Genomic DNA, 27,324 nt, shown 5'->3' on the forward strand with positions numbered 1-27,324 from the left:
CCGCCGACCGTCTGAGGTGCGGACTCTGGAGCGTCCTCTGGCATTGAAAAGGAGAAAGACTTAAGGCGGCATTGCTGGTTCTGGTCTATTGAATTTAAATTCCGTAGACTCGCCTAAGGATTTAAATGCCGGGTTCCCCGCAAGTGGGAAAGACCCATGGTGTGGGGAAAACTGGGAGAAGTCCACGTTGTTGCACCAATCTTCAGGGGAAGGCTGAACCCAGGTGGTTTTATTTAGTGACTATTTAGGAGCCGTGGGTTCTCTGTGCTATACATCCAGCCAGCAGGTGGAGTTTAGCAGATTGGAGAGTTGCCGAAGAGATTTAGAAATATCAAGGTTAGAAGGAGCTTTATGCGGAGGGAGAGAAATGGCTGCTGAAAGATTAAGGGCAGACGTGGTTATTTTGGTCTATCTTTTGTCCGATGAACTTAACAAGAACTCCGAGGAACTTAAACATTTTTTTAAAAAAAAGATTTATTTATTTATTTATTTTTGGTATATGAGTACACCATTGCTCTCTTCAAACATACCAGAAGAGGGCATCAGATTCCATTACAGATGGTTGTGAGCCACCATGTGGTTGCTGGGAATTGAACTCAGGACCTCTGGAAAAGCAGTCAGTGCTCTTAACCACTGAGCCATCTCTCCAGCCCTAAACATTTTAATTTAATTTAGAATTGTAACTTAAATTTATTTTGAGATAAGGGGGGGTCTCAACTCAGCTCAGGCTGGCTTCGAACTTACAGCTACAGTAACTTTGCATTCCTGATCTTCCTGCTTGTACCTCAGGAGTGCTGGTTACAGGTAGGGGGTGGCACTGCCATTCCTGGTTTTAGGTAGTACTGACCTTTGAACCCAGAGATTTGCTCATGCAGATGCAGCACTCTACTGACTGAGCTACACCTCAAAAACTTTGAGGGTCTCTCAGAGAGATTAGTGAACATCTAACTGAAGAAAACCTGACTCCGAAGTACAGCACTTGCTTGGTACACCGGAAGTACAGCACTTGCTTGGTACACCGGAAGTACAGCACTTGCTTGGTACACCGGAAGTACAGCACTTGCTTGGTACACCGGAAGTACAGCACTTGCTTGGTACACAGGAAGTACAGCACTTGCTTGGTACACCGGAAGTACAGCACTTGCTTGGTACACCGGAAGGCCGGAGCTTCAGTCTGGCACCACTAAACAAGCTTGCCTGACCCACACACAGGGGACCACTGAGGCATGTGGGACCAGAAAAAATTGAGAGCCAAGAGAACTCTCTTGCCCTGGGAAAATCTCTAATATGGCCAGTCACCTAATTCCTCTACAGTCAGCACACGCCCAATGGTATATGGTGTGTGCCCATAACTTCAGGAAGTATGCGAGCCAGAAGTCATATGGTCCATATGGCACAACGGTCTCCATGGTTGCAGAGATAACCACAGCGTGTTAGAGCAGTGAGAGGTTTTAATGGCCCTGGAGAGCATCTTCTTCCCCACCATCCCCAATTTACTGAGAAGGAAATCAAAACAAGGTAAAGGGTGGGGGTTGCCCAAGACCACATAAGTGTGGGCCAAAGCTGGTGCAGGAATTCACAGCTGTGGAAACGGTATTGAACCAAGCACTTCCTCCTTTGAGGAGTAATAAGGAAACACTGTCTCTTTTCTGTCTCTTCCTCCCCCAAGTTGATGTTGAAATACGGTCTAAAACACTAAGCGTGGGCAAATCGACTTCTTCCCCTGATCCTCCCAAATAGCGATTAGAATTTGCAGCGGCTTTTGATGCACAGAATTTGTCTTGGGAAGAAGAAAATGAGACGCCGTTGACCTTCACAGAGAAAACTGTCATCTTGCAGAAGCATTGGAGAGGCTGTATAGCCGAGTTGACTGCCTGGCTTTATTAGGGAGGCTGATTTTTCTTTGCACTGAACACCACCCGGTTAGCTCCTTTGGGCAATGGGGAAGTCCTGTCTGCAGGCTGGATCTTCTAAAAGCAAAAGTATTACATGTTTTAAGTGTTTTCCTTTCACTGTGTCTGTGGTCCCCAGTGCCACCTACCCCTCTTGCCACCAGCAGCACCTTGAACCTCCATCTGTTGGGACTGCAACCTTGACTGAAGGGTAAATGCAGGCACCCAGAGACACAGCATGGGGCTGTGGACCTAGGATGCCTGGTTTGCAGCAGTTAATCTTCCCTCCCAACTCCTGCTAATCCTTCAGGGCCAGAGTGTGGAAGAGGCCAGGGGTGGCTGAGCCAAGCATCACTAGGAACAGCCTAGGACCCAAAGAATCTGTGTGAATATCTTGCTTTGTACTGAAGCTAGGCAAGACTGGGATACAGCTGTGTGAGACACAGCAAAATGTCACAAGGAATAGAGTTCTCTGACGACTGTACCTCCAGTGAACCCAGCTTCCTCTGTGCCCCTAAGGACCTAAGGTCATAATGACTTTCAAGGCTTATCAGGATGTCAGGAGGGCCCTTTCCCAACAACAGGATACCCTGAGCTGACAGCTCCTGACTCTGTCTGAAGGAAGTAAGCGAACATCCTTGGTCCTTAGGGCATCATAATTCTTGACCCTCAAGAGGCAAGGGTGGCCTGAAGGTGGAGCCTCACATAGCTCTACAGCCACAGAGGATGAAGCAGGAACCAGAAGTAGCTGGTCTCTTTATCTTCAGCAGGACAGTCTAGAATCCACACTATGGAAGACATGGACATCTATGAAGTTGTGGGAAGTGGCCCCACGGCTGGGGTACTCTAGATTCCAGGAGAACAGGTCCCTTGTCTTCACAGATCTCCTGAGTCCTTTATTATCATCTCTGGAGGCCCCTCTGGCCTCTAGGTCTTTGGAGTCAGAAGGGTTTCCTGATTTGATGTGAACAGAACCCGCCATTCTTACAGGCCCCTCTCCGCAGACTGGAAAAGGTAGGCATGAGCAGGCCACCTTCCAGCCATGAAACCAGCATTCCTTAGCAAAAGGTGGGGCTCTGTTTCCATTACCCTAGAGCTAGCTACAGAAAGAATCTGGGTCTGGAACCCCTCTCTCTTCGAGGGACTGAACTGAAAGGACTTCTGACTCGGGCTGTTTCCAGTAGAAAGACAGGTGGTGTCAGCAATTGGAGCAGCCTGGAGTTCTGGATTCCGGCTCCTGGGTGGTTTTCACATCAGCCTCTGTTTCTGTAACCGAGGACCTTGGGGCTTCTTCTTTCCCCTCAGGTCCAAGGCCCTGTAGATACTTCTTCCAGCCTATCAGGCAGTTTTGGGCAGCAGAGCGGATCTCTCCACTCCGCAGGGCGTAAATGATAGGATTGACCATAGAGTTAACAAGGCACAGCATGGAACAGAAGGCGAAGGCCTCCTTGACCTGGTCACTCAGCGTGGTGACCAGGCTGTGGCCCATGAGAGCCAGTGCAGGGAACCAGCATATGAGCAGCACAGCCAGGACCAGGCCCAGAGTCTTGGCCAACCTCACGTCTAGCCGCATCCGAGCTATCCCAGGTACCTGCCTGTCCTGGTGCTCAGCCAAGCTGGCTACATGCCGGTGGGCTTTCCAGAGGACGTACCCATAGGTATAGATGATGCCGGAAAAGAGGATGGCAATGAATAGAAGCCAGCCCAGTAGGTAGTCGTTAGGGATCAGTGGGAAAAGCTCAGAGCAGGGACTAGGGCAACAAGTCCACCCCATGAGCGGCAGGTAAGAGATCAATGCTGAGAGGACCCACATGACACAGAGAGCCACCAGTGCCCTCCCACGGGTGACTAGAGCTTTGTAGGTAGGCGGGTAACACAGACATAGGTAGCGGTCAACAGCGGTCAGCAGCAGGCTGCCCACAGAGGCCGTGAAGGTCATGGTCACACTGCCGATCTTCAGCAGGAAGATAGCGTTGGAGTCGACCCCATGGAAGACGTGGAAGATGACAAAGTTGCAGGCGAAGATCACACTGGCCAGAAAGTCAGCTCCAGCCAAGCTGCTGATGAACAGGTAAGAGGGCTTTCTGCGGAGCCGCCGGGAGGACAGGATAAGATAGAGCACGGCCATGTTCTCCAGGGCGCTCAGCAGCCCCATCAGGGTGCACAGCACCGCCACGGCGATCTGCTGGCCACCGCTCAGGATCATGTACTCCTTCATGGGGTTGAACTCCAAGCCACCGTCGGAGCCATTAGTCACTTCTGTCTCCCGGCATCCCGCCATGGACGGGCTTTGGCTTCTTCTACTGGAGCTGTCCCAGGAGACTGGGCTGTGGACAAGGAGAAAAGAATCCTTGAATGTTAACAGGTGATGACGCCAATTGAGAGCTGACACCAATCAAACATTTACCCAGGTGCCGAAAATATCCATTTATTTTTTAATTAAAAAAATTTTTTTTTGGTTTTTCAAGACAAGGTTTCTCTCTGTAGCCCTGGCTGTCCTGGAATTCATTCTGTAGACCAGGTTGGCCTCAAACTCAGAAATCCGCCTGCCTCTGCCTCCCACGTGCCAGGATTAAAGGCATATGCCAACGCTACACCAGCACAAAGAAATTTTTTTAAAGACTTATTTATTTTATTTTTATGAGTACACTGTAACTGTACAGATGGTTGTAAGCCATTATGTGGTTGCTGGGAATTGAACTCAGGGCCTCTGCTCACTCTGCTCCACTTGCTGCAGCCCAAAGATTTATTTATAATTATATATATAAGTACATTGTAGCTGTCTTTAGACCCACTAGAAGAGGGCGTCAGATCTCATTATGGATGGTTTGTGAGCCATCATGTAGTTGCTGGGATTTGAACTCAGGACCTTCGGAAGAGCTCTTAACTGCTGAGCCATCTCACCAGCCCCAAAAATATCCATTTGTAGTTTGCTGCCAAGCATTTAGCTTTTTCCCTCAAGCTAAGTCTTTTTGTTTCCAAACAAGCAGAAGTAACTTGCAAGATGTTTTGGTCTTTTGTTTTCTAAAAAGATAAATCCTGAAACTTCCCTTTGAAACCCAGGGGAATTCCTAGGGGCCAACAGCCAAGAGATCAAAACCTAGAAGTGGAACTGAACATGTAGGGATATTGTTTTTCTCTATTAATATAATTATTGTTGTTGTTAGTGTGTGTGTACACATGTGTGCTCACATGTGATGTGTATTGCAGGCATGGGTGTGTCACAGAGTGTGTGTGGAGGTCTACCAGGGGTTCTGGGATTTGGACTCAGGCCTTCAGGCCTCCTACTGCTCACTTCTACTCTCAAAGACATCTTGCCGGCCAGATCCCCTTTTGCTTTTTGAAACATGGTCTCACAGATAGACCCTCTTATTTCAGGGATTCCAGACAGGTATGTGCCACCAAACGTGGCTTATATCTCCTTCTGATTTCTGTGTCCTTCCAGCTTTAGTAAGATACTAAAGGCTCGGTAACTGTTAGGGGATGGGAGCCGATGCTGTGGTTTCACCTCAAGTGATGGGAAGATAAACTCTAAAAGACAAATATTTTATGGAGTGTAGTGGTGCATGCTTTTAATCCCAGCACTCGGCAGGCTGACATACGCAGATCTCTGTGAGTTTGTAGGCCAGCCTGGGCTACATAGGAAAACGCTGTCTCAAACACAAACCTTTTTTATACTCCTGTAGGGAACGTAGCTCAAACACAACACTTGGAAGGTGAAGGCAGGGGGGGTCGGGTCAAAGTCCTCTTTGGTTCTGTGAAACTCTGTCTTAAAAAGTAACTGTACTAGATAAAATATAGAAGTCCCATTTATTTAAATATCACATAAAGAATCATTTTTAATATAAGCATGTCCTGAATTTGGAAGAAAAAACTTAGAACAAGTGAATATTGTATGAAGCATTATTAAACTTCACAAGGTAGCAAATTAAACATCTTTCTAAAAAGACAAATTTTCTAAACAGGTAATGTGGGAATATTCTGTCTAGGGGTCATGAAATTTGACCTTATAAGCCCGGGAGTGATCAACGAACAAGCAAGAGTTCTCAGATGTCAGCTGGGGGGGTTATAGCTCCCATTTGCAAGGGACTTATGCAACTCTTGGGTATACTTTATAAAGAATTAAAAGAAAGGCCGAAAGATGTGGCACATGGCCTCTCATCCTAGCACTCTAGAGGCAGAGGCAGGTGGATCTCTGTGAGTTCAAGGCTAGCCTGGTCTACAGAGCTAGTTCCAGGACAGCCAATGCTACCCTAAAACTCTAAAACTAACTAATTGACTGATTGACTAACTAACTAACTAAAGGCCAGAGGTGATTGAGATAGCTCCACAAGTAGAGAAAGACTATTTTTTTTGTTTTTGTTTTTGTTTTTCGAGACAGGGTTTCTCTGTATAGCCCTGGCTGTCCTGGAACTCACTTTGTAGACCAGGCTGGCCTCGAACTCAGAAATCCACCTGCCTCTGCCTCCCGAGTGCTGGGATTAAAGGTGTGTGCCACCACGCCCGGTTTGAGAAAGACTCTTGATGTACTGAGTTTAATCCCTGGGCTTCATGTGGTAGAATGCAAATTGTCCTCTTACTTCCACATGCATACCATGGCATCTCCCCCAACACACTGCCACACACACACACACACACACAAACACACACACACACACAAGAATAAATGAATGGATAAATAAACAAATATGATTTTGTTTTACTGAGACAGGGTTTTTCCATGCATCTCTGGTTGTCCTGAAACTCACTCTGTAGACCAGGCTGGCCCTAAACTCCCTAGTGCTGGGATTAAGGGCATGAGCCAAGACTGCCCAGGTTTTTTTATTTTCCTCCAAGACAGGGTTTCTCTATGTAGTCCTGGCTGTACTGGAGCCTGCTTTATAAACCAGGCTGGCCTCAAACTCAGAGATCCACCGACTTCTGCCTCCCAGTGCTGGGATTAATAAAGGCAATAAATATTATTTCAAAATTAACCCACCTAGAAGGAGGAGGAGGACACCTGGTGACTAGGTCTGTGTCTCAGCGACTCAGGAGCCCTATCTGGATTACTGACTGACTGAGTTCAGGCCCAGCCCTGATGGCCTAGGGAGACCTCGTCTCAAAAATCAATGAATAAATAAATAACTTGCAGTCTATATGGAGTTCAAAGCCAGCAAGGGCTAGTTTTATCTGTACCCAACAGCCAATCAACTCCCCCTAAATAAAACTGTCCTCTAAGAGACCTTTACAAAAAAAATTCACTTATCTTTTAGCAGGAGGAAATTCAGCATAGGAAGGAAGAGAGGAAGACAGACACTGTGAGCTGATAAACCGATAGATACATTTAATGTATTTTATTTTGCTCCTGTTTTTTTTTTTTTTTTTTTTGGTTTTTGAGACAGGGTTTCTCTGTATAACCCTGACTGCCCTGGAACTCACTCTGTAGACCAGGCTGGCCTCGAACTCAGAAATCCACCTGCCTCTGCCTTCCAAGTGCTGGGATTAAAGGCGTGCGCCACCACTCTCGGCTTGTTCCTGGTTCTTATTTGTTCGTTTTTTATTCATTTGAGACAGGACCTCTCTATGTAGACAGGCTGGCTTTAAACTATAGGCATCCACCTGCCCCTGCCTCTCAAGTGTCCACCACTACTGCCCAGCCCTGTTTTGTATTTATTATATTTTTATGGTGCTGGGGAATCAAATCTAAGGCCTTGCACATTCACAAAAGCCTTACCACTGACATATTTTTCCTTATTTTTTTAATGCAGAATGGACTGTGTGTGTGTGTGTGTGTGTGTGTGTGTGTGTGTGAATGCATGTGTATATATGTGTGTGAGTGTGTGTGTGTGTGTGTGAGTATGTGTGAGTGTGAATGTGAGTGTGTGTATTTCCACATCCCTATGTAGACAGGGAAAATTTCAGTGACATGTAGGACTTCTGTTGTGTGTTTATGGGGCAGCTCAGTCCGCTGCCCACTGCAGTACACCGGGCTGCCTGAACATAAAGGGTTCGAAGCAGTGCACTGTGCTACAAAGGCATGTACCCAGGGCCATTCTAGCCCCCAAACCCCACCCAGCTAGCCATCTACTGCTTCTGGAGAAACGTGCCCTCTGACCTCTGGCTTCATAGCCCTCCAGGACTTGCCTTTGCTTCGTCTGCCCAGTGGAGCCTTCCAACACAAGCCCCCCCCTCCTGCCCCCCACCCCCACCCCAGCATGCTCTGCCCGCATGGGCCAGTTTTACATGCTGCCTGCCCCTCAACTACATCAATAACCGAGAGTATGGAATTTAATTTCTGCAGACTACTGCTCCTGGGGCTGGAGAGACAGATTCGTTGGTAAAGGTGCCTGCCAGACAACCTGAATTGGAACCCCTGGACCCAAATAAAGATGGAGGGACAGAGCCAACAAAGCAAGTTATCCTCTGGCTCCCAGAAACCAGCTGTGACACGCACACACACATGCACACAAAATACGTAAATAAAACTCTGATACAATTAAAGAATATTATTCCCAGCCACGCGTGATGGCTCATGGCTTTAATCCCAGCACTTGGGAGGCAGAGGCAAGCGGATTTCTGAGTTCGAGGCCAGCCTGGTCTACAAAGTGAGTTCCAGGACAGCCAGGGCTATACAGAGAAACCCTGTCTCGGAAAACCAAAAAAAAAAATACATATATATATATATATATATATATATATATATATATATTATTCCCAGTCATAATTTGATTTCATCCATATGACACTATAATATAAGAAATCAAGTTGTAAGGGTGTTGGCTGGAGAGATGGCTCAGTGGACAAGACATCCTTAAGGACCTGAGTTAGTTCCCAGCACTCACATAAAACGTTGGGACTGGCCACACACACACCCATAACTTCAGCACTGTCTGGAGCAGACAGAGGCTCACTGGAGTTTGCTGGCTGCCAGCCTAGCTCTGGGCTCAGCCAGAGACCTTGTTACAAAGGAGTATGTTAAACATCAGCAGAGCAGGACACATGATATCTGATACATGCACCCACACCCACATATACATCTACCCCCCACACACACTAATAATAAGTAAATAAAAATAAAATAAAATTTAAAAAATAAATAAAAGGTTTTTTTTAAAAAAGTAAAATAAATAAGTAAAAGTTCTGGTCGGGATTGCCAGGCATGGTGGCACATACCTGTAATCCCAGCACTCAGGAGGCTGAGGCCAGACTGCTCTGTGTCAGAATCTAGTGAGTTCTGAGGCTGGGGCTGCTGTAAGTTAAATGTTGGGTAACGTAATGGGTTGAAGGCCAGCTTAGACAACATAGCAAAACTCTGTCTCAAACTAACTAAGTAACTACCTAACTACCTAACTACCTAACTAACTAACTGTTAGGGAATGCCTTACCCCAGTCAGAGCCAGCAGAGATGTTGGCTGGGTGGCCACGGCTGGTGCCTATGCCTCTGCTCACTCAGACACAGCTTGGCCACAGACGACTGTTACTGTCCAGAGTAAGGAAAGGAAATGCATGCATTTGATGGACATCCTAACAAGAGAACAACAGGATGCACACAGCAACAGGAAGCCCGGCTCCCTGTCTCCACGAAGATAGAGATACCCTCTGCAAGTCACATGGGTGCCTTCTAGAAGACCTATTTCTAGGGCAAGGATGTGTTTGATGTATAAGCAGCTGCTCTGGGTCCGACGCTGTCACTCTTGTCACGTGACTTTGGGCAAGTCCCTCTTCTTACTTGTGAAGTGACAATAACAATACCACCCATTCTTAAGGAGGCCAAGTGCACCAAGGACATTCGTTCTAGTTTTTGACACTGGGAACTGGCAAATTCTTTTTGATCCTTTCAAAGTGTATATAAGACCTATCCAGCTTGCTATGGTGGCACACAGCTTTAATCTTAGCACATGGGAAACAGAGGCAGCTAGATCTCTATGAGTCTGAGGACAGCCTGTTCTATGTGGCAAATTCCTGGCCAGCTACATAATGAGACCCTGTCTCAAAAGCAATTAATAGTACACACACACACACACACACACACACACACACCCCACATGCATGGGGCTGGAAGAGATGGTTTAGAGATTAACAACACTGGCCGTTGTTCTTGCAGGGAGCTGGAGTTTGGTTCCCAGAACCCAAATAGCAGCTCACAGCTGTCTTTAATTCCAGTTCTGCTGTCTGCTAACACCAGGCATGGGCACCAAAGATAGGTAACACTCTTTTCTCCATTTGTGGATGAAGAAATTGGTGCATAGAAATATGAGGAGATTTGGTGGTGTTAGAGCAGAGCAGAGAAGAGCGCTGGGCTGTTGGGGGAGGGGAAGCTGAGTCTGAAAGAGACAATTTCAAGATGGCTTCTTGTTGTTGTTGTTGTTGTTGTTGCTGTTGTTGTTGTTGTTAATTAATTGTTATAACAGCAGAGCCTTATGTAGCCCAGGCTTGACTTAAATCTACTGTAACCAAGAACACCCTTGAACTACTAACCCTCCTGCTTCTAGCTCTCAAACGTTGAGATTATGGATGTGTGTCACACCTGGGTTGGCTCGGTGGTTCAGGGGACCCAGGTTCAATCCCAAATAATCATATAGCAGGCTCACAACCCTTTGTGACTCTGTTTCCAGAGGATCCGATTCCCTCTTCTGGCCTCTGACGGCTAAGGCGTACCCATGATGAGCATACAATGTAGGCAAAGCATTCATAAACACAGTAAAAGTAATGATCAAACAAACCCTTTTCAAACACCTGTGTTACCATTCGTGCTTAAGATACAGCAAGCAATCCTCAAACTGCTCACTGCTAAGGTTAAAATAACCAGAAAGGACAGGGGCCGGAAACCTTAGTGGTTAGAGCACGGCTGCTCGACCAGAAGATCTGGGTTTGATTCTCAGCACTCCCTTGGCAGCTACCGACTGTCAGTAACTCCATTTCCATAGAATCCAATGTCCTCTTCGGGATCACTGCACTGCATGCACACGATGTGCACAGACATACATGCAGGATACCCATATATACACAAAAAAAAAAAAAAAAAAAACTCAAAGAAGTCACCAGAAGCTCTGGGAACATCACTCAATTAGTAGACTGCTTGCACAGCATTTTCAAAGCCTTGGGTTCAATCCCCAGCACTGTATAAACTTGGCACATAGCGCTCGCGCGCATGCGTGCACACACACACCTGTGATCCCAATACTTGAGAGAGGTAGGAAAACAAGAAATCCTATAGAGTGAGTTTTTGGCTAGTCTAGGTTACATGAGACCTTGTCTTTAAAAGGAAAACGAGGAGTGGGGGAAGAATCATAATAGCAGTTCAGAGACCTCTCCTGGCCCCCAAGCTAAAGGGTACATTGAGGTTTGTAAATGCAACCAACTCTGCCTTCCTACCTTCCTAGCCTGAAGCAACTAACACTAAAATGTGTCCGCTGTCTCTTATCTGAATCACGCATCTTGACTTTGCAGCCACAGAGGAGAAACAGTCTTTAACCTACTTTGAAGTTGAGCCAATCCCTCGCTGTATCGGTAACCATTTTGCTCCATGACTGCCGGCTATTTCATATCTCGGCTGTAATATGCCTGCCAGCCATTGACACAGAGAAGTGACCCAGAGCAAGGTCATGCTGACCACATCTCCTATTGTGCTCTGTATGCTACAAGCTTTGTTAATCTTAAGAAATCCCACAGCCCTTTGCTCCACATAGGAGCCATCCAATTAAAGCTCCGTGTGAACTGTTACGTCTAAAATAGCTTGAGTCAGGGCTGACCTCTGGGCAGCACTTTCAGCATTGTGGGTCTTACCGTTTGAGCCTTTATAAGCTGCCTCTGAGAAATGTGCAGGGTCGTAGCTTTCAGCGCCCTAGTCTATGGCCCTGATGAGTCTTAGGGTGTGCGTTCAATAAAGCATCCCCGTCTAACTGAGATTGGTGTTTGTGTGGTTTGTGGGGCAATCCCTGAAACCCAACAATTTCTTCCAAGAAGGAAATGGGCAGTCTTTGAACCCAAGGCTCACATAATCCTGGGCAGAATGAAGTTTCCTCTGTCAATAAAAACCTCAATGGGCAAAGGCAAAGAATGGCTAGGATCTTTTTTTTTTTTTTTTTTTTTTCCAAGACAAGCTTTCTCTGTGTAGGTCCGGCTGTCCTGGAACTTGATCTGTAGACCAGGTTGGCCTCAAACTCAGAGAGCTCCCAGCTGCCTCTGCCTTCTAAGTGCTGGGATTACAGGTGTGCACCTTCGCCCTGCTTTAGGTTTTGTTTTCTCGTTAAGGTTTCTTTCTCAGTTCTCAGGCCTTGAGAGGCATTCTATCCTTTTCTGAACTCTGTTGTTGTTGTTGTTATTTTATAAATGTGAGTACACTGTCACTCTCTTCAGACATACTAGAAGAGGGCATTGGATCCCATTACAGATGGTTGTGAGCCACCATGTGATTACTGGAATTTGAACTCAGGACCTCTGGAAGAGCAGCCAGTGCTTTTTTTTGGGGGGGGGGGTAAAGATTTATTTATTTATTTATTATATGTAAGTACACTGTAGCTGTCTTCAGACGCACCAGAAGAGGGCATCAGATCTCATTACGGATGGTTGTGAGCCACCATGTGGTTGCTGGGATTTGAACACAGGACCTTCGGAAGAGCAGTCAGTGCTCTTACCCGCTGAGCCATCTTTCTAACCCGACCTCCACTATTACTATAAGCTAGCTTAGCATTTCCTCTGGATCAGGCTCGGCTCATTGATAAGATATTCTAGGGAAGGTGTGTGTCCCTAAACCTTGAGCTGTCATCTAAGGACTTCGGGGATTCAACATCTCTGCCCCCTTGGGGGGCACCTGCTCTTACACACACATGCTCACATAGGGACACACACATACATCAGACATAGAATGAAAATATGACCAGTTAAAAATACATGCTATTTCTAGTTAGATGTAATGGCAGGAGGCTGAGATATTAAGGAAGAGAGGGGAGCAGAAGGAGTCCTTCTGTCACCTGTGAGGTGAGGTGTGACAAACTCTACAGGATGCTGTGCCTGGCCACCGTGCCTGGCTCAAGTCCTCTCACAGTTGGCAGGGAACATGGACCACAAAGTCATCTCTGTTGTGCCTTCAGGCTAGTGAGGGAAGAGCTGGAGGCAGGAGAGAAGGGTGAGGATGGAAGATAGAGGGAGAGGACCCTGTGGCTGGATGGAGTTGCAGGCAATGTGGAGCCAACAGCAGCAGTAGCAGCAGGTTCTGGGAATCAAACTCAGGTCCTCTGCCACAGCAGTACTCAATCTTGACTGCTAAGCCTACTCTCCGGCCAGAAAGAATATCCCTTTAATGAACATAGGAATATCCCTTTAATGACCATTTCCTTACTGCCCGATTAATAGCTGCTTGGGCTCAGCTTGCTGAACAGGCCACTGTGGCTCAAGTCTATGAAGAGAGCAGCGAGTTTCCTTCGTGGCAGGCACAAGGGGCTTTGTGTGCGTTGACACCCTCCCTTTTTTGCTGTTGTTATTCAAATTCATATCTTTTTTTTTTTTCTTGTGGTCCTGGTGGTTGCAACCAGAGCTTCCTGCATACCAGGTTAGCACTATACCACCTAAATCATATCCCCAGACCCCCCCCTTTTTTTTTCTTTTGAGATGCACACACTAATGTGGCCAGGACAACATAGACTGGGCTGGGCTGTAGCTCACAGTGATCCTCCTGCCTCTGTCTCCTGAGGACTGGGATGAAAGGTTTGAGCCATCACACCTGGCCAATCAAGCCTTTAAGTTTTTTTTCTCTTTCTTTTTCTTTTTTAATTTTGGGACAAGCACTTGCTGTGTAGCCTTGAACTCACGATCATTCTACTTCAGCCTTTGGAGTAGCTGGTCCAGCTCCTATGTTGTTTTAATCTAATTATTCATTTGTAATGGTCAGATGGTAACTATTTTTGGCTACCTAGGAGCAGAGCAACCAGAGCCACATAGGAAAGGGAGATCCCATCTCAAACCAAACAACCAAAAAGCACCAGAGAGACTTGGTGAGCAGAGGTGGGACAGGCTGTCTGGGGTGGCTCCCTCCCTCTCCGTGCCTAAGCTGTGTCCTGGGGATCTTCACCTTTGTCAGGGAAGAGCGAGGAGACCTGAGTGGCAGACTGCCATTGTGTGGCCATCCCTGGAGTGACCACCACTCTGTCCATAATGTGCTCTATGTAGGAAGGGAACTTTTCTGGCAGGTCAGGTGGTAAGGCCAGGGGGACATCAAAATGGAAGGATAACAGAGTCTTCATACCGTGGTCCCTCTGCAACTCAGGGATGGGACGGGGTTGACTCGTGTTGGCTTTTTCTTCATCCCCTGTGGTTTTTCCTGCTGGCTCTGGACCTCTTCCTGCCTTGTCCAGATTTCACAGAGTGGGGTCCCTACCCAGCCTTGGTTTTGATTTCTTTAAATGATCGCAGCATCAGAGTAGGAGGTGCAGTTCAGACAGGTTCCCCCAACAGAAGAGGGGGTGTGGGAAAGGGATGTGAAGTGCCATCAAACCTTCTGTGTGTTACGACAATAACCACACCATTACTGTCAGTGTTGAGTGAGGATTCTGGATACTGTGAGCCATGAAGGGCACTTGTGACGCAATCTTAGGGGTGATGGTGGTGGCAGTATCACTGTTAAGCCATGCCACATCTTGCTGGGAAAACGTACTCAAGGGCTCTGGGCTGCTAGGATCTGGTAGTGACAAAGTAGCTGTCAGGGACCCAGAAACCCCAGGACAGTAGCTGAGGGGTGAATTAAGCCAAGCAGGGACAGTCCTGTCATGGAGAGTTAGCTGAGTCTGGAGGACAGATCTTTCTGCATGCTCCTCCTACCCCTGAAGGGTAAAACAGGGTGACTGCTGGGAATTTGAGGCCAGCCTGGGTTGATAAGAATTTATTTATTTATTTGTTTGTTTGTTTGTGTGGGAAGCCACATGTGCCATTGCAGAGTGGCACAGGCTTCTGCTGGCCACCACGCATACATAGGCAGTAAAGTTTTTTTGCCAAGATGAGGTTTTGAGAATTAACCAAAATTGACCAATCAGATGAGAGAGAAGTTGACCAATCAGATGAGAGAAAAAATTGACCAATCAGATGAGAGAGAAGCTAACCAATCAGATGAGAGAGAAATTAACCAATCAGATGTAGGCATGCAAATGAGGTGGTAAGCATCAACCAAGCACAACCAATCCGGGTTTGAGACATGCCTCTCCTAGGCCTATATAAAGCAGCACCAGTGCTGGGGGTCTATTTGCCTCTACAATCAAGCTCTCCCAATAAATGTGTGCAGAAGGATCCTGTTGCAGCGTTGTTCTTGCTGGTCGAGTCTGATTGACAGGCTTTCTCTGGCTGTCCTGGAACTCTGTAGATCAGGCCTCAAACTCAGAGATCTGCCTGCTGGAATTAAAGGCATGTGCCAGCACACCTGGCTTGTTGTTTTTAAGATTTACTTTATTATTTATTTTTTTTTTTTGTGTGTGTGTGTGTGTGTGTGTGTCAGAATGTGCTTGTGAGTGCTGTTGCCTGAAGAAGCCAGAAAAGGGTGTTGGATTCCATGGAGGCAGGCTTACTACAGTGGGCAAGCTGGTGTGAGTGCTGGGATTTGAACTCAGGTGCTTTACCAGAGCAAGACATACTCTTAAACACTAAGCTATCTCTCCAAACCCATGAAAATAATTTAAACTAAACCTTAGAGTACTCACAAAGCAGCAGTAACATAAATCTCAAACATGAGATTGTTTAGCTATATGTACACACACACACAACTTTTCTTTTTTTTTTTTTTTTTTTTTTTTTTTTTGGTTTTTCGAGACAGGGTTTCTCTGTGTAGCCCTGGCTGTCCTGGCACTCACTTTGTAGACCAGGCTGGCCTCGAACTCAGAAATCCACCTGCCTCTGCCTCCCGAGTGCTGGGATCAAAGGCGTGCGCCACCACACCCGGCTCACAACTTTTGTTTTTGGCAGTGCTGTGAATCAAACCAAGCCCTATGTGTGCTAGGCAAGTATGCTACCTCTGTGCTACATCCCCAACCACATGAATTTAAATCTAATGTTAAGGGTGGGGGAGGAAGAAAGGGTAAATGATACTCTTACTGAAAACAGCACATTTGCCGGAGGTGTTGGGGTACTCCCTTCTCTAACCACAGTGCTCAGGACAGAGACCTAGGCGGATCCCTGTGGGGCCAGCCTGATCTACATACCAAATTCTAGCTTAGCCAAGGATACACAGTGAGACTTTGTCTCAAAAATAAGAAAGAAAATAGTAGACTTGACTTCAAATCACTTCCTTTCTCATGAGCCACAGGAAGTGATGAGAGGACTCAACAATTCCCACTGGGGTTTGTGCGTTTTCACACCCTTGGGACTCAAGCCATTGAGTCCAGACCCCGGATGGTCAGGTCGGACTCCACTCTCTTATGTCGCTGTGTAAAGTTTGGATACACTGCATCATTAAGTAGTCAAATGGAGAAAATACACAAATATACAGGAACCATAACCAGCATGGATAGCCTGGCTCCCATCCAGCCCCCTACAGGGCTTCTCTGTATAACACTGGTTTTCCTGGAACTCATTCTGTAGTCCAGGCTGGCCTCTCACAGAGATCCACCTGCCTCTGTCTCCCGAGTACTGGGATCCAAGGCATGTGCCAGAAGTTTGCAGTAGAAAATTACTAACAGCCAAGCTTGCCTACAGCAAGATCATGCACCCAATAAGCTCTGGTACAAACAGGCCAGAGGCTGGAACCTCTGCTCTTGCGAAGGATGGAGTCTGGTTTTAGTACACATACCAGACTGCCCATAGCTGCCTGTAAGACCATCCAGCCTCAGAGGGATCAGCAATCTCTAGCTTCCTTGGGTACCTGCACTTGAATGCATACAGAGAGAGAGAGAGAGAGAGAGAGACAGACAGACAGACAGACAGACAGACAGACATTATTAAAAATTAAGAACAACAGCAAAGGACCTGGAGAGATGGCTTATCGGTTAGGAGCAATGGTGACTCTCCACAGGACCAGGGCTTGACTCCCAGCACCAACATGGTGGTGCCCAACTGTCCGTAACTCCAGTTCCGGGGAGTCAGACACCCTCTTTTCCTCTTCTGAGTTTTGCAGGCGCCTGACACATACTCGGTGCACACACTACACCCAGACAAAACACATAAAATAAAATAAATATGTCTGGGCTGGAGAGATGGCTCAGTGGTTAAGAGCAGTGACTGTTCTGAGGTCCTGAGTTCGATTCCCAGCAACCACATGGTGGCTCACAACCATCTGTAATGCCCTCTTCTGGTGTATCTGAGGAAAGCAACAGTGTACTCACATACATAAAATAAAAAAATCTAATAAATAATAAATAAACACGTCTGTCTTTAATTAAACAAACCAACAAATGTTAGTAAAATGTCCAGATGAACCCACACAAGGCATTAGTGCGGACCAAAAGGACTGTAGATGGCAGAAGTGAGGATCCACGTTTCTTGTGGTTTGGTGCTTTAAAAGTCAATATACGGCTGGATATGGTGGTATGTGACTGTAATCCAGTACTCAGGAGGCTGAGGTGGTCGGACCTAAATTTGAGGCTAGCCTAGATTATACAGTGAGTTCAAGGCCAGGCTAGACTATAAAGAGAGATCTTATCGTCCCAAATGAGCCCCCAACACCTGAATTTCTACCTTTATTTTATTTTTCATTCTGTCTGTGTTGTCCATGCATATATGTGCTGTGTAAGCACGTATGTGTGCACGTGTGTGGACGCCTGCAGCTTATTTCTCCATCACTCTTGGTCTCATTTTCTTTCTTTCTTTCTTTTTTTTTTTTTTTTTGAAGATTTATTTATTTACTTTATGTATGTGAGTACACTGTCACTGTACAGATGGTTGTGAGCCTTCATGTGGTTGGCGGGAGTTGAATTTAGGACCTCTGCTCACTCCGGTTGGCCCTGCTCACTCAGTCCCTGCTTGCTGTGGCCCAAAGATTTATTTATTATTATAAATAAGTACACTGTAGCTGTCTTCAGACACACCAGAAGAGGGCATCAGATCCCATTACAGATGGTTGTGAGCCACCATGTGGTTGCTGGGAATGAACCCAGGACCTCTGGAAGAGCAGTCAGTGCTCTTAACCACTGAGCTGTCTCTCCAGCCCTCTTTTTTTTTTTTTTTTTTTTGTTTTTTGTTTTTTCGAGACAGGGTTTCTCTGTGTAGCCCTGGCTGTCCTGGAACTCACTCTGTAGACCAGGCTGGCCTTGAACTTAGAAATCCGTCTGCCTCTGCCTCCCGAGTGCTGGGATTAAAGGCACGCGCCACCACACCCGGTTTTAGGTTGGCCTGGGCTATACTGTATCTTAAAAAAAAAAAAAATAGCCAAGCATTTTGTTCTTGTCACTTCCCTGACACTCAGATTGTCCCTTAACTTTGACACGTTCTTAGTTTTTGAGAAAGGCCAGGTACACTCTGGTTGGTTGCTCTCTACCTTTGTGTAACTTAGTCTATGAACCCCTTCTTCTTGCTTTTGGGGTGTGGGATGCTCCTGGCTTGTTTCCGTCCCGAAGTCATGCCTCTCTCATAAGTCCCTAGTAAACTGCAATCCTACATCTCGAAGCACCATCCAGAGCTGTTGACCTGTTTTCCAGAAACATGTGTGGTTCTCCATAGGTCCCCAAACCCCTGCCTGTAGTTGGACCACCCAGTACCCCAACACACCCACGGGGGGGAGACACAGGAAGGACTCATTGAATCCGGACAGAAGCACCACCGTGAATGCACCTGTGGTTCTCAAAGAGGAACTGAGTGGGCACAGCCCCTAGGGAGCCAGGGGAATCACCGCAACAGGGCAGCAGGGGTTTAAGTGAGAGCCGCTGGGCACCATAGAATCAAGGCTGCCCCGTTTGGCAGTGTGAGAAAGCTGTAGGGGAGGAGAGGAAAAGAGAAGCCACAAACCTTAGAGGACACCCAACCTATAAAGCCTAATTCTCACTTTGGAATGAGGTCCTCTCCCTGCTGGGGCCCAACTCCACTGCGGCCCCTTCTTCTTCCTACCCACATCACCCACCTCGCTTGTCTGTCCTCTTTAGCATTTGGGGGTCTTCACCGCCTAGGCGAGGCATGCATTGTGGGTGTCTTAGGGTTTTACTGCTGTGAACAGATACCATGACCAAGGCAACTCTTATAAGGACAACATTTAATTGGTACTGGCTTACAGGGTCAGAGATTCAGTCCATTATCATCAAGGTGGGAGCATGGCAGCATCCAGGCAGGCATGGTGCAGGCAGAGCTGAGAGTTCTACATCTGCATCTGAAGGCTGCTAGTGGAAGACTGACTTCTGGGCAGCTAGGATGAGGGTCTTAAAGCACACACCCACAATGACACACCTACTTCAACAAGTCCACACCTTCTAATAGTGCCACTCCCTGGGTCAAGCATTTACAAGCCATTATAGCGGGACTTTCTTCTTCCTAGGAGATGGAAAAAAGGACAATTTCTTCCTATTCGGGGCTCTGCAGGGGGTCGGGGGAGACCAAGGAGGGGATCCCAGGAAAACCACCACCAAACGCCCTGCTTTTGCTGGGGCTCCTGCTTTGGCCTTGGCTAAGCAGTTAAACCCTCAACTCCCTCCCTTGTGTCTTGGGACAGGGGGAAAGTGTCCTCGTAGGATCAGGGTATTATGGTACAAGATAATGTCAGTGACAGCCACAAGCCCAGGGAGGGAAGTCCTGTGGAGGAGGCCATGGGATGAGGAAACCCCTGGGTTTGTGGTTGGAACCTCAGGGCCTAACACACAGTATGCTTCCCTCTCCCCTGTGGCCCGGCTCTCAGGCTGCACATACCGTGGCATCAAAAACCTGTTCTACAAGGGACAGTTATGTGACAGCAGTGACCTGGACTGGGTCTTCACACCTATGAGGGATTCTCTACCATTGTCCAGCTGTTCACTCTCATGACAGAGCAGGGCTTGGCTAAGACTGGCCTGCTAGTTTTAACTGAGATAGGTTCTTTCACATATAACCCTGACTGGCCTTGAGCTCTGTGTCTCTGGAGTGAGAACCTACCAACTCAGGTGGCTTTTAAGTCCCGGTGGGCTTCAGATTTCCACCTTGAAATTGTGAGTGGCCATGAGCTGCCACAGGCTACATTGGTGGAGCTGAAGACACAGAGGTTCAGGAAATGATGTCAACTACCTAGCCAGGGAGGCTGGCTTGGATCTGTCACAAGACTAGCTTGCGTCTGCCTGCCACTCCCCACTGCTTTGACCAAGTGATATTGTGCAAGTCCATACTGCTGCTGAGCCTTGTTCTCCTTATCTGTACAATAACGCTGTCTATCTCTCTGCAGACAGCCTTCTGTGTCTCGTGTCTTCTGCCTTCAGGGCTTTTCACAATCATAAGCAGAGGCTGCTTGAAAATCCCTCTTCTAGTCCTTTGAGAGAATCCAGCTCAGGGAGGTGAAGCTGATGCTCAGGTGGGCGGGAGCAAAACGCCTTGGACTAGAGAGGGATTCCGGGATATGGGACCCTCAAGTAGCTGGGGGCTAGGTGGACTCTGATCCCTGGAAAGTTTGGGGAAAGAGGCTCCCTGGGGGAGATTGCTGAAAGTCAAATAGAGATAGGCAGGTTTTTTGTTTTGTTTTGTTTTGTTTTGTTTTGAAGACAGGGTTTCTCTGTGTAGCCTTGGCCATCCTGGAACTCACTCTATAGACCAGGCTGGCCTCGAACTCAGAAATCCTCCTGCCTCTGCCTCCTGAGTGCTGGGATTAAAGGTGTGTGCCTCAACTGCCCAGCGAAATAGGCTTTTTTTTTTTGTTTTTTTTTGTTTGTTTGTTTGTTTGTTTTTTCGAGACAGGGTTTCTCTGTGTAGCCCTGGCTGTCCTGGAACTCACTCTGTAGACCAGGCTGGCCTGGAACTCAGAAATCTGCCTGCCTCTGCCTCCCAAGTGCTGGGATTAAAGGCGTGTGCCACCAACGCCCGGCGAGATAGGCTTTTTAAGTCTTGACAATGAATCTGGGACTACAACTATTCCAGCAAAATGGTGAGGCCAGACCCAGCAGGGAAATGCCAACTTGGGGACCAAATGTATCTTTTGTTGGTGTCAGAGTATTAGTGAAGCTCTATATGTGACCTGTGAGGCTAGTCCCACTGGCTTGGCAGGGTGATGCTCAGAGCTCTATTGGATTCCATCAGAATCAATACAAGGTTCGGGTGCCCTTAGAACACGCAGTCAGAGTAACGGGGGCAGAAGAGTTGAGGACACAGCTCAGCTGTTTAAAAGCCTGCTATGGAAGCACAGGACCTTCTGTGGAGTCCCCAGGGCCCACAGGGAAAAAGTTGGTATGATAATGCACCTGTAATCCCAGCACAGCCAAAGGGAGACATGGGGATCCCAGGACTCTCTGGCCAGCCAGACCCGCTGACTGAGTGAGCTTCAGGTTCCGAGAGAAATTGTCTCAAGAAACAACGTGGAGAGCAACTGAAGAAGACACCAACGTCAACCTGTCTCGCTTCCACAAGCTTACCCACACAGGTGCGTGTACCCTCTCTCACACACACAAATTAATAAAACAGGGAACAGTGAGATGGGGAGGCAGCCATTTTGGCAGGGTTGCTTCACAGGTGGGGAGTCACACGCATGGGACCACACAGATTAGGGAGCAAGCTCCCTTGAGCCACAAGCAGCTGCAGAACTGACCCCCCCCCCCCCCCGGCCCCCAGACTTCCTGAGTCTGTCATGAGCCCTTCTTCTGCCCAGTCCTGGCTTTTATGACCATGGTGCATCTCTCTTGGGACTGATTCCTATCCTAGGGAAGGAAGTGGTACCTCCTTTTCGTATTTCTAGTCCGCAGCATGGGCAGAGGGGACAAGGCCAAACTCTCCACCAAAGCTATTCACGGATCCCAGTGCCGTTGTCTCTCCCTAGCCAGTGTCACCTGGCTGAGCCCTGACCACAAACCTGAGGGTGGTGTTCTCAGACCTGCGCTGCCCCAGAAGGAAAAGCTGAGGGCCAGAGAAGTGGAGTTATTTGTGCCAAGCCATAGAGTTAGGATTAAACAGGAGCCTCCGCCCCAGGACTCCCACCTTGACATCTGTCTTCCCTCAATAAGAGTGACTTCCAAGGAAGCAGAGCCCAGGTCTCACTGTCCAGTGCCTGTCGTTGTATCTGACAGCCAATCATTTCACTGCATCTCAATTTTTTTTTCCTTCTATAAAACACAGGCTTCAAGCCGGGTGTGGTGGCGCACGCCTTTAATCCCAGCACTTGAGAGGCAGAAGCAGGCGGATTTCTGAGTTCGAGGCCAGCCTGGTCTACAGAGTGTCAGGACAGCCAGGGCTACACAGAGAAACCCTGTCTCGAAAAAACCAACCAACCAACCAACCAACCAACCAAACAAACAAACAACCCACAGGCTTCAGATTGCCCAGGTGAGTCCCAAGACCTTAGTGTTCTGGGGTCCTTTTCAAACCCCCACCTGCTATGGATGGCCCAGTAGAGTAGACCAGGAAGCCAAAATGCTCGTATTCAAGCCAATATTCTCAAGAGATGCCCCTGGGACTTCACGGGAGTAGCATGCAGCCTCCCTCTGCCGAGTGTGGGATAGGGTAGCATTTAACCACAGAGGTCGACTTGCGAGCAGCCAATAAAGGAAACCTTGAAATGGCCTTGGAGCAGAGCCCAACCCACAGAGAAGATCTGTGTGGCGTGGAATTCTGTTCCCTGGGCTTGTGTGGCCCTTTCTTTCCAACAGCTTCGATTATCTACAGGAGGCCTTCAAAAGATCGTGCCTGTACCAGTCCCTGTGTGTGGGGTCATTAGACCCTCCCCTGACATTCCAACACTCCATCCCCCCCTCCCTCCCTCCCTCCTGCTTCACCCCTGCACACCGTCCTGTCTGCTGCTTGACAGGTGGACTGTCAACTAATGGGGACACCAGCGATGTCATTAGCTTTGGGCACTTGTCACTATGCTGGGTAGGCTTTTTGATGATACAGTTGCCCAAGCCACCCTTGTTCCTACAGACAACACCAATAAATTCGTTCCATTCACTAAGCTGGACTGGAAGCAAATTTTCTTTGGCCTAGAGTGGCTTTCTGTTTCAGGGGTGAATAGAAATAGACTCCCCCCACAAAAGGCCACCTAAGTTTTGGGGTTTTATTACTGTGAAGAAAGGCAAGGAAAATTCTGTCTCAGGAGAACCAGTCTTGAGCTGTGACCCATGTTCCCAGTCCGACATGTACTCCCCTGCCTCAGACAGTTCCCTTTTACTTAGCAAAGAGTTAGGGAAGAGTTGAGGTTAGAACATAGGCTTTCTGGAGCGAGGAGTCCGAAGTAAAACAACAAAGGAAGTTAGACTCACGGTCATTTGTCAGCCGCTGGGCCCCAGGGTCTTGTGGAGTCTTGTCCTGGCTATTCTGTATTCAGATCTGGAGACCCAGCAGGGACCCCCACGTAGGTCCCAAGAGCTGCAGCTCCAGCCTGGGGTTTCTTGCTTTCACACTTTCGCAGATGAGTGAGTGAGAGGAGGTCTGGCGCAGATAAGTGAGTGAGAGGAGGTCTGGCCTTCCGTCCCGGTTACCACTTCCCCTCTGGGTCCTCAGTGCCACAGTGTTCTTGCCCTGCGGTTGAATTCTCTCTTCTTAGGAACTCTGGCCAGGGGAGGGCATAGACATAGACCTTAGACTCCAGAAACTTGGGTTCTAATCTGGCCCGGGTGTATGCTGTCCTGCAACTCACTTGACCTCTGTAAAGTTTACATCCTTTTGCTGTGACATGTACCAGGCTACCTGTGTGCCTCATGCCTCCTCCCTCTAGCCCAGAGCTTTGAGATGCAAATGCCTGCAGGTGTTGGCAGATGACTTGAATGAGTGCTGCTGGCTCCTTGTTCTGCTCCATTCTGTGACTGTGACAAAAGCAAGTTCAGAAGCTGGGCATGATGACACCCACCTTTAGTTCCAGCATTCGGGAGGCAGAGGCAGTTCAAGGCCAGCTTGGTCTACATAGCAAATTCTAGGTCACCCAGGGCTACAAATAGAGACCCTGCCTCAAAAATCACAAAGCAGAAGATCAAAAGTGTGTGTGTGTGTGTGTGTGTGTGTGTGTGTAGGTTTATTTCAGCTTGCAGGTGACAGTTTCTTATTGAGAGAGACATCAAGGCAGGAACCCAAGCAGGTACCTGAAGCTAGGCTTGTTTGCTCTTTGTGGTGGTTTGAATATGCTTGGCTGTAAGAGTTGCCTTGGTCATGGTGTCTCTTCATAGCAACGAAACCCTAGCTAAGACACCATTCCACACAGCATTACCTCTAACAGAGGAATTTGCTAAGAAGACATAGCAAGAACCGTGGAGGGGGACAGTTGCTGGCTCAGTGGCAGGCCAGCTTGTATCCTCCTAGATCTACCTTGAGTTTTGCTGCAAGGTCTCTCACTGGAACCCAGGATTCACCCGCTAGGCTAGGCTGGCTGTCTCCACCTACCCAGTGTTGGGATTATAGCATTCTTCACCATGCCTGGTGTGTGCACACAAGCATGTGTGCATGTGCCTGTGGATGCTTGTGTGTGCATGTGTGCATGTGAGTGTGCATGTGTGTGCATGCATGTACATATGCACATGTGAGTGAGTGTTTTGCCTGCATGTGTGTATGCACACCACATGTGTGCCTGGTGCCCTCAAAGATCAGAAGAGGCTTCGGATCTCCTGGTTTTGGGGTTTCAGGCAATTGCAAGCAGCCATGTGGGTGCTGGGAATTGAACCTGGGTCCTGTGGAAGAGCAGCCAGTGCTTTTAACCACTGAATCATCTTTCCCTTTTAAAGCTGGGTTCTGGGGGATTGACCTCAGGGCCCCATGCTTGCAGAGTAAGAACTCTGCAGATTGGTCTCATCCCATCCCCAGGAAGTGTGTTTTCTCCTCTTTCTATCTTTCTTTCTCTCTCTCTCTCTCTCTCTCTTTCTTTCTTTCTTTCTTTCTTTCTTTCTTTCTTTCTTTCTTTCTTTCTTCCTTCCTTCCTTCCTTCCTTCCTTCCTTCCTTCCTTCCTTCCTTTCTCTCTCTCTCTCTCTCTCTCTCTCTCTCTCTCTCTGTCTTTCTTTTTTTCTTTTTTCTTTTTGGTTTTTCACGACAAGGTTTCTCTGTAGCCCTGACTGTCCTGGAACTCACTCTGTAGACCAGGCTGGCCTCAAACTGAGAAATCTGTCTGCCTCTGCCTCCCCAGTGCTGGGATTAAAGGTGTGCGCCACCACCACCTGGCTTAGGAAGTATGCTTCTAAATGTCCAGTTCTAGAACAGACTCTGGTACTGTATCTTCCTCATACATTTATACAGCTATCCTTAGATAGAATGTCTAAGTGGAATCTTATGAGCACCACATGAAGCCTTCTCTGTAGGAGGGGTGGGCAGGGCTTCTTCAGGAGGAGATTTTTGTGCTGTGGGTAAAGTTGCCAGATTCAGCACGTGAGAATACAGCAGAAATGCTTGAGGGCTGGAGAGATGGCTCAGTGGGTAAGAGCACTGACTGCTCTTCTGAAGGTCCTGAGTTCAAATCCCAGCAACTACATGGTGGCTCACAACCATCCGTAATGAAATCTGATGCCCTCTTCTGGTGTGTCTGAAGACAGCTACAATATACTTAGATATAATAATAATAATAATAATTAAGTCTTTAAGCCGGGCGTGGTGGCGCACGCCTTTAATCCCAGTACTTGGGAGGCAGAGGCAGGCGAATTTCTGAGTTCGAGGCTAGCCTCGTCTACAAAGTGAGTGCCAGGACAGCCAGGGCTACACAGAGAAACCCTGTCTCGAAAAAAAACCAAAAAAAAAAAAAAAAAAAAAAATTAAGTCTTTAAACAAAAAAAGAGAAATGTTTGAGATATGCATGTACTAAGAGTTATTCAGGGCTAGGGATGGAGCTCTGTGGTAGAGTACTTGCCCAGCAGGTGAGCAGCCCTTTAGCTAGGCCTGGGACAAACTTTGTCCTTTTTTGTTACATTGAACAGTTAACAGGGTGTTAGGGTGTTAATTAGGTGATTTGTGAGACAGCCCTATGCAGGGTGTGTGTGTGTGTGTGTGTGTGTGTGTGTGTGTATGTGTGTGTGTGGTTTTGGTTGACACACCAGCAGGAGGTATTCTCCTGACATCTAGTGGGTAGCCTCCAAGAATGCAGCTAATGCGGCTAAGCATTACACAACTGTGGAGGCTGAGGACCCTGCTCTTGTCCCGGATCTGATGTGTTGGGGGCAGACTCACTGCTGCAGGGAGGGGCCGCCCTGATAAGGAGAGCCTTTGGGGGAGGGCAGGATGCTGGTGTCAGCTCTTGCTTCTCTCCCAAGAAAGAGGAATTACCTTCAAGAAACAGGGAGAGAGTTCAGGTCCTCCAAAATGAGAGTAAAGGCCAGAAAGGCAAGGCGAGGCCCTCCTGCAGCCTGTGCTTGACCTGTGTAGAATCATAGAAGCAACTGTAGACGGCAGGGGTGACCTGGGAAAGGTGGAGTTAATGCTCAGCATTCTCACTCCCAGGCATCTGGCCCTGAGGAGCCGCCATGGGAAAGAGAAATGGCATGTCCCCCAACATCTGGCTCTGTCTGCAGCTCAGGGTGTGTGATGGTGGCTAGAGGTATACACACATGAGGGAGGGAGGGAGGAAGGGAGGGAGGGAGGGAAGCATAACCAGAACCAGGGAAAAGAAATATGCAGAAGTGAGTTCTCTCTTTTTAAAATTATGTACTTTATTATTGAAGTGTGTTTGTTGTCTTTCATAACTTATTTATTTGTATTTTTATATACACTGGTGTTTTGCCTGCATGTATGTCTGTGTGAGGGTGTTGGATTCCCTGGAACAGATGTTAGACAATCGTGAGCTGCCATGTGGGTTGCTGGGAATTGAAGCCAGGTCCTCTGGAAGATCAGCCAGTGCTCTTAACTGCTGAGCCATCTCTTCAGCCATGTATGTGTGTCCATGTGCAGTACTTGAGGAGGCCAGAAGAGGGCCCTGAATCTCTGAAACTGGAGTTAGAGGTGGTTGTGGGCTGTCATGTGGGTGCTGGGAACCCAACTTAGGTCCTCTGAAAGCACAGCAAGCTCTCTTAACTGCCGAGGCATCTCTCCGCCCCTCTGCTACTCCACCACCACCTCCTGGGCTCTCTCTGGTGTGATAAGTCACTTCCTTCATCTGGTCTCAATTTCCCCATTCTTGGAATGAGGAAGTTGGAGTGAAAAGGTACCTCTAAAACTTCCACACACATCTGAATCACCCAGGGATCTGACAAACAGATTGCTGGCCCTGTCCACAGACTCTAACTCTGATTTCTGGCTGGAGGTGGGAGGGTTGGATCAAGAATCTGTGGAGAGCCGGGCGTGGTGGCGCACGCCTTTAATCCCAGCACTTGGGAGGCAGAGGCAGGCGGATTTCTGAGTTCAAGGCCAGCCTGGTCTACAAAGTGAGTGCCAGGACAGCCAGGGCTACACAGAGAAACCTGCCTCGAAAAACCAAAAAAA

At 47.8% G+C, this 27,324-nt stretch overlaps 1 protein-coding gene across 2 annotated transcripts; it reads right to left on the minus strand.

Moving 5' to 3' along the window:
- Nucleotides 1-2,073: 2,073 nt before the first annotated feature.
- Cnr2 (cannabinoid receptor 2) lies at nt 2,074-23,330 on the minus strand. 2 transcript variants are annotated; one of them, XM_021160941.3, is made up of 2 exons: nt 23,198-23,330; nt 2,074-4,219 (listed from the first exon to the last, which is right to left on the minus strand). In XM_021160941.3, the coding sequence occupies exon 2, from the start codon at nt 4,171-4,173 to the stop codon at nt 3,091-3,093; it is 1,083 nt and encodes a 360-aa protein (XP_021016600.1). In that variant the 5' UTR covers nt 4,174-4,219; nt 23,198-23,330; the 3' UTR covers nt 2,074-3,090. The 2 variants fall into 2 exon arrangements, with proteins under 2 accessions (XP_021016600.1, XP_029331672.1); XM_029475812.2 differs by lacking the exon at nt 23,198-23,330 and adding an exon at nt 9,257-9,346.
- Nucleotides 23,331-27,324: the final 3,994 nt, after the last annotated feature.

The sequence above is a fragment of the Mus caroli genome, unplaced genomic scaffold (genome assembly GCF_978045245.1).
Source record: "Mus caroli unplaced genomic scaffold, Mus_caroli_1 scaffold_6, whole genome shotgun sequence".
Taxonomy (NCBI): domain Eukaryota; kingdom Metazoa; phylum Chordata; class Mammalia; order Rodentia; family Muridae; genus Mus; species Mus caroli.

Coding starts and splice junctions, on each gene's coding strand:
- Cnr2 (XM_021160941.3), bottom strand. CDS start 4,173: ATGGCGGGATGCCGGGAGACAGAAGTGACTAATGGCTCCGACGGTGGC.